Here is an 11,618-nt window from a genome sequence, read left to right on the forward strand (position 1 = left end):
TTCCAATCCCCCTGCCATAGGCAGGGACACCACCCACTAGATCAGGTTGCTCAGGGCCTCATCTAATATAGTCTTGAACATCCCCAAGGAAGAAATATCCACAAACTCTCTAGGCAAACTGTTCCAGTACCTTACCACCCTCTGAGTGAAGAATTTCCTCCTAACCTCTAATCTAAATCTCCCCTCTTTTAGTTTAAAACCATTTCCCCTTTTCTTGGGCTGTGTGCCATCCCTGTTCTCTGCAAGGCTCATGAAGTGGAAGGTCTGACTCCAGAAGGCAGCTGTACCTGAACCAGGGGAATTTCTCTCATGTACAGTAATTATTTCTCCTCCTCCCAGCTACAGTGCTGTGGCCCCAGTGTCATGAACCTCTTCTGTGGTTTTGCCCCATTGCTGGAGCTCTCCTGCAGTGCCACAGTGATACTCATGGTCTTTGCTTTCATAATCTGTATTTTGGATCCAATCTTCCTCTTCCAAATCATGCAGTTTTCATGTGTGTGCGTCCTGTGTTGGCAGACCCAAGGCCTTATCGACCTGCTCTTCTGTCCTCATGAGTGTCACTGTTTTCTATGGCACCATCATCACTGTGTGTGAAGTATATAACAGTGCATAACAGAAGCTACTAATACAATCACCAAGTCAAAAAAAAAAAAAAAAGAAATCAGTATCTTATTCCCTTCAAGCATTTGTTACAGCATTATTTTTACAGTAATCATAATATTAGTCTTTCCACACAGGAACAGGACATACTCATAGGCATGCATAAAAGTTTCTTTGTAGAGAGAAGTACTTTTGGTCTTCCTCCTCAGAGATTTTAACCAAGTCCTTTCCCAAACCAACACCATTCTCCCGGTCAGCCCTCAGGTTGCTTAGAGGTTGTGTGGGAAGGATGAGAGAGGTGCTGGTGGAGCTGCAGATGTAACCATAAGACCTCTCTCAAAGACCTTGGAAAGGCCAGATAAAGGAGAGACGTTGCTCAGGATTTTGAAAAGGTAGATGTAAAAGGCATCTTCTACAAGAAGGGTAAACACAAGGATGATTAAGCCTAACGAAGGATTAAAATGCCAGCCTTAAACCTAGCCCTCTAACCAAATCTAAACTAAAAGCCTCAAAACTTGTCCTTATCCCAAATCTTGAGCAGGCACCTTGAGCAGAACACCAATCCCTCCCTTAAAGCCCTTTCCATTCCCTTAACCCTGGAGGGTGACCTCTAATTCCTAAACATTAACCTGATCATCTAACCCGCAAAGACCTCCACCATGCACACAGCACATCTCATCTTCAACCCCACTGCTACCCCTAACTTCAGCTCTTTGTCCCCTTGTGGGAGGGCAGGGACTGTGAGGTCCTGCAGCAGTCCCACGGCATTGGAAGAGGCGTGTGAGGTAACAGGTATGTGATCAGATCAGAGGCCACAGGGAGGAGCTGGCTGGGAATGCTGTGATGAGGTCAGGTGTGCCTCAGGATCTGCTGGGCCTGCAGGAGGCACATGGCTGTGAAGGAGGCTGGGAGGTCACTTCTGTCTCTGGAGCTGACAGACCATCAGGAGGAATGTGGCACAGATATGGACTGTAAAGGCCAGAAGCATGCACATGGTGTCAAACATGATGGCGAGTCAACTTCTGTTCTGGTCAGGTGATAGACCACCGGAAGGCTGATGGGATGGGAGTCATGCTTGAGGTATAGTTTGTGAGACCATAGAATCATAGAATGGCTCCTGTTGGATGAGACCAACAGTGCTGGCCAACAGGGGGACACTGCAGGAAAATTGCATCTGACTTGGACTTCATGAAAGATTTCTTCAGTTTGCTCTCAGTGCTTGAGTTTCGTGGGCTCATCACCAAAGCCCCCAGAGGGGTGACTACAATGCCTTGGGCTGGGCCTCTGCTGCTGAGCTGGGCCGGGCTCCTGGGACAGAGAGAGCTCCTGGCAAGAGGGCCCTGGTGCAGAGAGACAGCTCTGCCCAGGAGCAGCTCCTCTGCACAGCACAGCAGGGCTGGGGGCTCTGACCGCAGGTGGCATGGGGAGAGAAGTTGGAGGCAGAAGAACTTGGAGAAGAACTTGGAGGCAGTTGGGAGTGGGAGGATGCTGAGAGCTGACTGCAGGAGAAATCTGCACAACCCTTGACAAGGTAAGTGTCTGGCTGCAGGGCCATGCAGCTGCAGGTCCTGGAAGGGTCTCCTCCTGGGTCTTGTTTCTGGGAGGGCAGTGGGCAATGCAGTGGGCTTTGAGAGTCCTGCTGGATTGCACTGCGAGGTGAGGAAGACTGGCAGAAGCCCCTTGGAGTGTCATAACCTAGCTGCCCCTAGTAAACCAAAAGCAGAGTGGCCAAGCCTGCTCCAGACTCTGCAGGGGTGCAGTTGGGATGCTGGGACACCCCAGCTTGCAAATATTCATCTCTGTCCTTGGGGCATCCTCCTGGTGTGCAGGCTGCTCTCCAACAGGACGCAGCTCTCTCATGGCATCCTTGTGTTATCCAGGTGCCCGAAGGAGAAGACACCTCCGTTCTAAGGCCATGTCCGTGCTGCTGGATGGCTGTCTCTGGGCAGCTGGAGGGAGGCATCTGCAGCCCTGGCGAAGAGAGAAAAGCTGAGATCCTGCTCATGCACCTGCAGACAAGGTGAGGATTCTGTCCAGCTGCACTGGGACTGGGGCTTTAAGCTGTCTCCATTTATTGGGAAACACAAGAGTGTGATCATTGCCCTAAGCAAAAGAAAATCTGCCTTGCTCTACACTGTGGTTGGAGGTGTACTTTGCAACAACACTGCAAAGTTCATGGATCTGATAAGTGGACTGAACTTGAGTTTCCCCCATGGTCCTGCTTGCCACCTGCTTCACAGCAGGAGGGACTCCTCTGGAACCCACAGAAATCCCTCCTCCCAGTGCCACTCTCAGACAGCATCAGCTGGCACTCAAGTGATAGAGCTGCAGAAATGTTCTCTTGCAAAGAGAGAGGCTCAGGCGTGGGTTGCTCTAAGTTTTGTGATAGGTTTTCCTCACTGAAGTCTCTTCTAACTTTTTTCTGCCTTATCCTCTTCAACAGACATCTGTGTCCAATGTCAGAAAATGCCCAACAGCAGCTCCATCACCGAGTTCCTCCTCCTGCCATTCGCAGACACGCGGGAGCTGCAGCTCCTGCACTTCGCGCTCTTCCTGGCCATCTACCTGGCTGCCCTCCTGGGCAACGGCCTCATCCTCACAGCCGTAGCCTGCGACCACCGCCTCCACACCCCCATGTACTTCTTCCTCCTCAACCTCGCCCTCCTTGACCTGGGCTGCATCTCCACCACTCTGCCCAAAGCCATGGCCAATTCCCTCTGGGACACCAGGGCCATCTCCTATCAAGGGTGTGCTTCACAAGTCCTGTTTTTCGTCTTCTTCTTTGGTTCAGAGTATTCAATTCTCACCATCATGGCCTATGACCTCTACGTTGCCATCTGCAAGCCCCTGCACTACGGGACCCTCCTGGGCAGCAGAGCTTGTGCCCAGATGGCAGCAGCTGCCTGGGGCAGTGGGGTTCTCTATGCTCTGCTGCACACGGCCAGTACATTTTCCCTGCCCCTCTGCCAAGGCAATGCGGTTGACCAGTTCTTCTGTGAAATTCCTCAGATCCTCAAGCTCTCCTGCACTGACTCCTATCTCAGGGAAGCTGGATTTCTCATGTTCAGTGCTTTTTTGGGGTTTGGATGTTTTTCTTTCATTGTGGTGTCCTATGTGCAGATCTTCATGGTAGTGCTGAGGATGCCCTCTGAGCAGGGCCGGCACAAAGCCTTTTCCACGTGCCTCCCTCACCTGGCTGTGGTCTCCCTGTTTGTCAGTACTGACATGTTTGCCTACCTGAAGCCCCCCTCCATCTCTTCCCCATCCATGGACCTGGTCGTGTCAGTTCTGTATTCAGTAGTGCCTCCGGCTGTGAACCCCCTTATCTACTGCATGAAGAACCAGGAACTAAGGGATGCAGTGAGGACACTGCTTGAATACACATATTTTCAGCATATTCGCCTAGAATAATATGCCTATAATCAGAAATCCCAGCTTTTCACAAAAAAAAACCATACTTTTTTATTATTATCTATCCGTACTATTATTTTCTCTAACTTTTTTTTTTTTCTGATTTATAAAATACTATTCTTAGCCTCCTACAGGTTAATTATTTTCTGATAAAGCACTGCTTTTTATTAGATAAACCCAATATCGAAGTCATCAGAATTTCATTGGTCTCAGTTGCCATCTTGTCCCTTTTCCTCTGGAGCTGGGGGAGCAGCCCCAGCACGCAGGTGGGGCTCAGGGCCTAGAGCCCAGCTGCCACATGGAGGAGCAGCCCCGGTGGCCCTCGCGGCTGCCCCTCACTGCCCGCTGGGCTCTGCCTCTCTGCTGCCTTTGGGTCGGGGCTGCTGCTTCCCTGGAGCCATGGCCATGGCCAGCAGCAGGACGTGGCCTTTTCACTGCTGCTTTCTTTTGGCTTCCACATTGTTCTCTTGTGCTCTTGTACGTGGGTTAGCCCTCAGATCTTGTGTACCTTGGTGACAGTCCTGTTGTCTCTGCAGTGGCATCCCTGTCCCAGCAGGCAGCAGCAGGCAATGTGCAGCCCCGTGTCACAGCTGCCCTCCCTGATACCACGGCAGTAACAAATGGGGCTCAGCAGGGCAATCCAGAAGCCTGGATGCCTCTTCCAATGCTGCTGTTAGGAACAGAGCCAAGGATTTGCTCCACGCTCTTCTGTTTTCTGGGGTTCTTCATGGAGTGTAGGACACAGGCTGAAAGTCCCAGGGCGGTGTGTGAGTAGCAAAGGACTGGACCAAGAGCTCCCTTTATGGCCTCACCTGTCTAATCAGACAACAACTGGTCTCGGACTCCTCTTCATGGGACTAGGCACCCTGCAGTGGGGTGGATTGATGATGGCAGCCTGGAGAGGAATCTGGAGGTGCCAGGAGAGATCAGGGCAACCCTGGGACAATGTGCTCATTGGATAGTGATTAAAAGCTCATAAAATTAGTGACCATCCAAAGAAGATTTTGGCAAAGGAAAAGGCGAATCAGAGAACTCTGTGGGCTAAGGAGGGCTCTGCAATGCCAGGGGAGGTGGTGAACAGCCAGCAAGCGAAGGCCCATGAAACTGCATTGTAATTGAGGAGACCTTCTTTGAAGCCTCGTGGGCCAGGTCTGATGCAGCTCTTGTCCAGCACCCTGAGCAGCACGGGCAGGGGAGGGTCCCCACAGGGTCTCAGGGCACAACAGCCCCTGGCTCTGCACAGCAGCACCACCAGTTCGGGGCCCTGCCGGGAGCACAGCAGGGAAGCAGCAATGGCCGGCCAGGCCAGCATGGACACACTGCCCTGGGCAAGGCTCTCTGGGAGCAGGGATGGCCCTGGGAAAGAGCAGGGCAGCATTTCTGGGCCTCCACAGATGGGTAAAGGAGGAAGAGTAATCTCTTTGTGTAGGCACCTGCTCGGGGCAGGCTGCTCTGTGCCTGGGCCAGGCCTCTTGTGCTGGCCTGGGGAGCGGGGCTGGCCCTGCAGGGCACAGGCACTCTGTGCTGGGGATCTCCCAGACAAGAGACCAGGGCTCCTGCAGCTTCACCGACCTCCATTTCCTTGCACCATGGCCAGCCTCCTCCTTGCTCACCCCAGACAGCAACATGCACGAGCTGCCTCCTTCCTCCTCCTCTAGAGGGCAGAGGGGAGGGAACACCATAAATAAGTAAAACTCACAGATTGAGAGAAAGACACATAAGGATAGGAAAGGAAAAGAAAAAAGAAAGAAATGAAAATCAAACGCCAAACATAATGAGCATTTTGTAACTCATCAGTTCCCACTAGCAGACCGTTGTGCAGGCAGTCTCTGAGAAACTGCCACCTTGTCTTGGAAAGATGATCCCAACATGTATTGCTGAGCACTATGTTATGTGCCATGGATCATCCATTGGGTCAGGCTGGGTCAGCTGTCACAGCGGGTTCCCCTCCCAGCCTTTTGCCCACCCACAACCAACTCGCTGGTAGGGCAGAGTGAGAAGCAGAGAAGGCCTTGGTGCTGTTCACGCACTGCTCAGGAACAGCGACCACAGCCGTGGGTGACCAACACTGCTCTGGTCACATCAAAAACAGCACGACAGGGGCTGCTCTGCAGAGAGTAACTCCGTCCCAGCCAGAGCCAGTGCAGGGCCCCATGCTGGACAAGAAAGCTCGCTCTGAGCTCTGGAAGGAGCCAGGAAGGTGCTAATAAGCACCAGGACAATTGAGGAAGCCCAAAGGCCCTTCTGAAGGGAAGGGTCACTGAGTGCCACCTGAGAGGCAGTGCTGGGCAGCGGGGAGGGCCAGGAGAAAGACTTGTGAGAAGGCTGTGAGAAACAAGGAAATCCAGGGCTTTAGCAGATCCTTAAAGTCCTGCCTGAGTCCCCAAATGGAAAGCAATGTATGTCTGTGGGTGGACAAGGAGGAAGTGATGAGTCCGGGATCTGGGGCAGGGCTGAAGGTCCCTGCGTGAAGCTGGGCTGATGGAGAAGTGTCCACCTTGCATGTGTGCCTCAGCCTGGGAGAAGGTGCCTGCCTGCGGTGCGGGATGGCTGGGCTGTGCTCAGACATGCTCCAGGAGCTGACCTTGCTCTCTTCCTCCCCACCACTCCCCACACGGGGCAGGCCCTCAGGAAACACCCCTGAGCCGGAAGACGCACCAACCTGCTGCAGTGAAGTGCCACTACTGCAGGGGAAGAGGGGAGGGTTGGTGACACACGGGACCTGTGGGCAAGAGTGGTGTGTGCAGAGCATGCATGGACATCTGCGGGGGCAGCGTGTGCGTGGGAGATAGCAGTGCATGGAGCCCACAGAGCGTGTTCCATGTGGACTGACCAGAGCTCAAGTGCTCAACCTGGTGTGAGTAGGCTGAGGAGAGCTCTGCAGCCCCAGGGCATGCAGCAGCCCCAGCACAGGAGTCTGGTGATTTGTTGCAGCCCTGGGGCAATGGCAGTGACCCTAGGAGCTGGGTCTGCCTCCCAGCCTACCCAGCATGGCCCTGCAGAGTGCCCCCATGCCCCAGGCACCACAGCCCCCTCGCTCTGCTGAGCAGCTCTGGTTGTTCTGTCAGAGGTTTCAGCTTTTGCCTAAAGTCATCCTCCAGGTCTGCTTTCAGTTTTCTCCACAGAGGTGGCCACTGCCACAAAGATGCATGGAGGGAGCTAAAGCCTGCATGAGGGCCTGTGAAATGTTACCCTGGATCCATAGGAGTCACTCTGGAACCAAAACTTTTACATAGGATGTACACTTTTGTGGTGGTGCAGAGCTGATGGGCATATTGTGCAGGATGCTCCTACGGAACTTTGTGCCCTTTTCCCTCTTGACTGCAACGCCACTTCTGTCTCAAGAATGGTGTAGCCGACAGGTGAGACAGATACTCTGATATCATGAGAGCCCTCAAAAAGCTGATCCCAATAAGATCAATATGAGGATGACAGGAGAAGCCTGGCCAACAGAGAAGTGAGATTTGGGGAAGGGAAGAGGAGCTTGGAAAGCAGAAATGAATGATTTTGTAGAGGTAAGAGGTTTCACGTAATGTTGACGATGCTTTAAAACTGAGTTAAAACAGCCATGTAAAGCTCTTATCTTATTTTAACCAGTAACCCTAACCCCTAAGCCTAAATGTTATTCCAACACCTTGACAGGAATCCACTACTGTAATGCCTGACCTCAAAGTATCCCTTGAAGCAAAACTCAGCCCATAGCCCCTTTTCCTTACTCTCTTGCTCACCCTAATCCCTGCCCTTTACACTAGCATTAAAATGCTCTATTTAACCCTAGCCGACTTCTTGGCAGACCTAAACAAAACCCTGAACCACAAAGATTGTCCGTACCCCAGCCACAGACCTGACACCCTATGCAGAACACCAAATCCTCCCACTAAATTTTTGCTTAATTTCTAAGCCAGAAAGGTGAGCCGTAGTTCAAGGCCAGTTGGCAGGTGATTTTGGCCAACCTGATCTAATGGAAATTGTCCCTGTCCATGGAAGAAGGTTAGACTAGATGATCTTTAAGGTCACTTCCAACCCAAATTGGAAGTGACCAGTTCTATGAGTCTATGACAGAAAAAAGGTAGTGCATTGACTGCAAGGTCACTCCTGCCCTAGCACCTCACAGGACTGGCACGGAGCTGTCTCCTGTGTGTCAGAGAGGCTGGAAGTCCAGCAGCAGTGCCATGGGCTCAAAGGATCACAACCAGCTCACTTCCACCTGGCCGACATTGTGGCTTTCAGTACTTAAAGGGGACTTATAAAAACGAGGGAGATCAACTCTTTGTTCAATCAGATAATGACAGGAGAAGGGGAAATAGTTTTAAACTCAAGGAAGGTAGGTTTTAGATTAGAGGTTAGGAGGAAATTTTTCACTCAGAAAGTGGTGATGCCCTGCAACAGGTTGTCCAGAGAGGTTGTGGATGCCCGATCCCTGGAGGTGTTCAAGAGCAGGTTAGATGAGGCCCTGAGAAACCAGGGTTGCTGGGTGGCATGTCTGCCTGTGGCAGTGGGGTTGGAATTAGATATTCTTTAAGGCCCCTTCAAACCCAAGCCATTCTATGATTCTATGATAGATGGTCAGATTCTGGGCCAAAAAGGGGGTGCTTTGTAGGAATGGTATTATGAGGTCAGTGGTGCCTCAGAAATTCATAATCCGTTCCTAAGGGAATGTCTGTAAAACAGGTTGTGACTTGAGCTCTTTCTGAAGTAGCCAACAGCTCATCCCTTGACTCCTATCTGTGCCTTTAGGTTCATATCAGAGAGTGTTCTTGATAGGTCTGCAGAAGGCAACTGCTTTGCACATAGTTTGTGAGATCCACTATTCCTAAGTATCTGGTAGTCACTGTAGAGGAAGAGGTCTTGGACAGGGGTTGTCATGTCAGAGGTGTCAGCTTTTGCCTAAAGTCATCCTTCAGGGCTGCTTTTTGTTTTCTACACAGAGGGGGCTACTGCCTCAGAGACACCTGGGGGAAACTGAGGCATGCATGAGGGCCTGGGAAAAGTTACTCTGGATCTATAGGGGCCACTCTGGAACCCAATCTTGTAGGCAGGAAGTGCATTTTGTGGTGATGCAGAGCTGCTGCGCACAGCTGCTCCCAATAAGATGACTAATAAGCTGATCCCAATAAGATGACTGATATGGGGAGGTCAGGAAAAGCCTGGACAGGAGCAGTGTGAGATTTGGGAGAGGGAAGAAGAGCGTGGCCAGCAGAAATTAAAGATTCTGTAGAGGTAAGAGGGTTCAGGTAATGTTGATTCTGCTGTAACAATGGCTTAAAACAGTCATGTGAGGCCCTCACACTATTGCAACCAGTCTCCTTAACCCCTAAACCTAAGTGCTACTCCACACCCTGACAGGAATCCACTACTCTATTGCCTGACCTTAAAGCATCCATTGAAGACAAAAGTCAGCCCATAGCCCCTTTTTCTTATTCTGTTGCTCACCATAATCCTCGCCCTTAATACTAGCATTAAAATGCTCTAGTTAACCCTAGACAACTTCCTGACACACATAAAACAAAACAAAACAAAAAAACTAAACCACAGAGCTTGCCCATACCCTAACCAGAGACCTGACACCACAAGCAGAACACCAAACACTCCCAATAAATATTTCCTTAATCTCTAAACCAGCAAGGTGAGCCCTAGTCCCTAATTCCCTGCATGAACACCTAACATGCAAAGTCCCCGTTCCTGTGCATTAACCTCCTCATCTGCAACCCCTCTCCTAAACCTTTACTTGAGGCACTTGGCCCTTTGGGGCAGGGCAGGCATTGTGAGGAGGCTGTGCACTCACATGGCATTCCAAGATGACTGTGAGGGGCCATGGATCTGATCAGCTCGTCAAACACAAGGAGGAGATGGGTGGGAATGCTCTGATGAGCTCAGCTCTGCCTCAGGATCCCCTGCCCCAGCAGGAGGAATGTGACTGGGGCAGTGACTGTGAGGTCACTTCTGTCTCTGCAGATGATAGGGCAGCAGCAGGAACATGTCACGGAAAGGGACTGTGAGGTCACTTCTGTCTGAAGGAGCTGACAGGTCACCCTCGACTTCTCCCTGGGATCTGTACTTTTTGGCTGACATCTGCCAGTGGCCGTGGTAGGCCAGCAGAAGGCACCTGGTTGGCATGCTGACTGTGGGATCCCCTCTGCCTACATACCCAGGAGGACCCAGGCAGAAAGAAGACCCACATATGGGTTGTCCTGCCCCTTCTGCTTGAGTCCATGACTGGACAGCAGGCGGCACAAGGCTTGGGTGCGTCTCGCCAAGAAGCTGCAAGGCCAGCAGCAGGCCCATGGCTTGGAAGATGCTGGTGAGGTGACTCATGTCTGGTTGGCTGACAGGCCGCAAGGAGCCTGATGGGTTGGGATGCCTACTTCAGGAGTGGTTTCCACCCTTATGGAGCTTTCTTTGGTATTGGGAAAGAGCAGGAGAGAAAAAACTGCCACAAAGTGTATCTTGGAAGGGTGGCACTGGCCATGAGGAGGAAGAAATATCCCTCAAAGAGTCATGCTGTGGTGCCAGAGGTCACCCCAAGAGTGTTGTGGTCAGACCCTGGCTTTGTGTTTCAAGGAACAGCTGGTGAGGGTTGACAAGACATTGGTGAAATGATGGAAATGCTGGGATGAGATCAAGGTGGTGAACAGAGATGGGTGTCTGCAGGCTTCAAGGAAATAGAACAAAGTGTGGCACAGCACAGGAAAGCCTGCAGAGGAGAAGGTAGAGGGTGCTGGCAAGAAGGGAAGGCCCCAACAGCCCTGACATTTTTGTCCCTTTGGCTAGAGTTTATGAGGAGACACGTTATATTCATTGCAAGCTAACCTCATTGCTTCCTTGCAACCCTATGCAGAGGTGGAGAGGTGTCATACCACTGTTCTTCTCGTGGGATCGCACTGCCCACCACATCCCACAGACACTAGGAAGAGCCCTGAGCGAGACGTGGGGGTTCAGGATCTCCCCTCCTAGTGGCTGGGGTCAGGCCTTGGCCCTTCTGCTTCACTAAAACCAGGACTTTTCTCAGCACAGTGCCTTTGCCTATCTGTAATCATGGCCTCCAATTATCTGCCCTAACAAGTCCCTGGGGAGGCTTTGTTAGTAACAGCCCTCAGTGGGGCCCATTAATACTCCAAGTCAATTCAACTCTTCCTTCTGACTTTACTTTCTTAAGCAATTGCATCATTCTCCTCTCAGTACCTGTGCTTCATAGACTCGGCACCAAAATACACCATGGAACTCATTAAAATGCAGAAACTCCTAAGGAGCCATATCTCTCCCAAAGTTTTCTTCAAGACTTGTAGAGCTAATTGGAGAGCTTTCATGGTGTAGTTAAGGAGGAAGATTTCAAAGAGCATCTAGTAAAAATCCTTTCTCATTTTAAAGGATGGATTTTGCTGCATTTCAGTTTGGAGCATCATTCTCCTATTGATATTGACCCAGGGTAACTTTGGAGACACGCACAGGGAGGAAAAGCAGAGAGGTCTGACTGCATGGACAACCTTATTCCTCACCACCCCAGCCCTGCCATTTCTCTCATTGGTGCTTGCATCACTTGTCCTTACACCAGATTTCTGCACTGTAGTCTGCAGCTGGATGTTACTGCTCCTTTACACCAGCTCCTT

At 51.2% G+C, this 11,618-nt stretch overlaps 1 protein-coding gene across 1 annotated transcript; it reads left to right on the forward strand.

Annotated features, from left to right (window-relative positions):
* Positions 1-2,995: 2,995 nt before the first annotated feature.
* On the forward strand, positions 2,996-4,114 carry LOC310891021 (olfactory receptor 14C36-like). Its single transcript, XM_083853324.1, has one exon. The coding sequence runs from the start codon at positions 3,067-3,069 to the stop codon at positions 4,009-4,011; it is 945 nt and encodes a 314-aa protein (XP_083709450.1). The 5' UTR covers positions 2,996-3,066; the 3' UTR covers positions 4,012-4,114.
* The last annotated feature ends 7,504 nt before the right edge of the window (positions 4,115-11,618 follow it).

The sequence above is a fragment of the Anser anser genome (genome assembly GCF_964211835.1).
Source record: "Anser anser genome assembly, contig: HAP1_SCAFFOLD_95, whole genome shotgun sequence".
In the NCBI taxonomy this organism is placed as follows: domain Eukaryota; kingdom Metazoa; phylum Chordata; class Aves; order Anseriformes; family Anatidae; genus Anser; species Anser anser.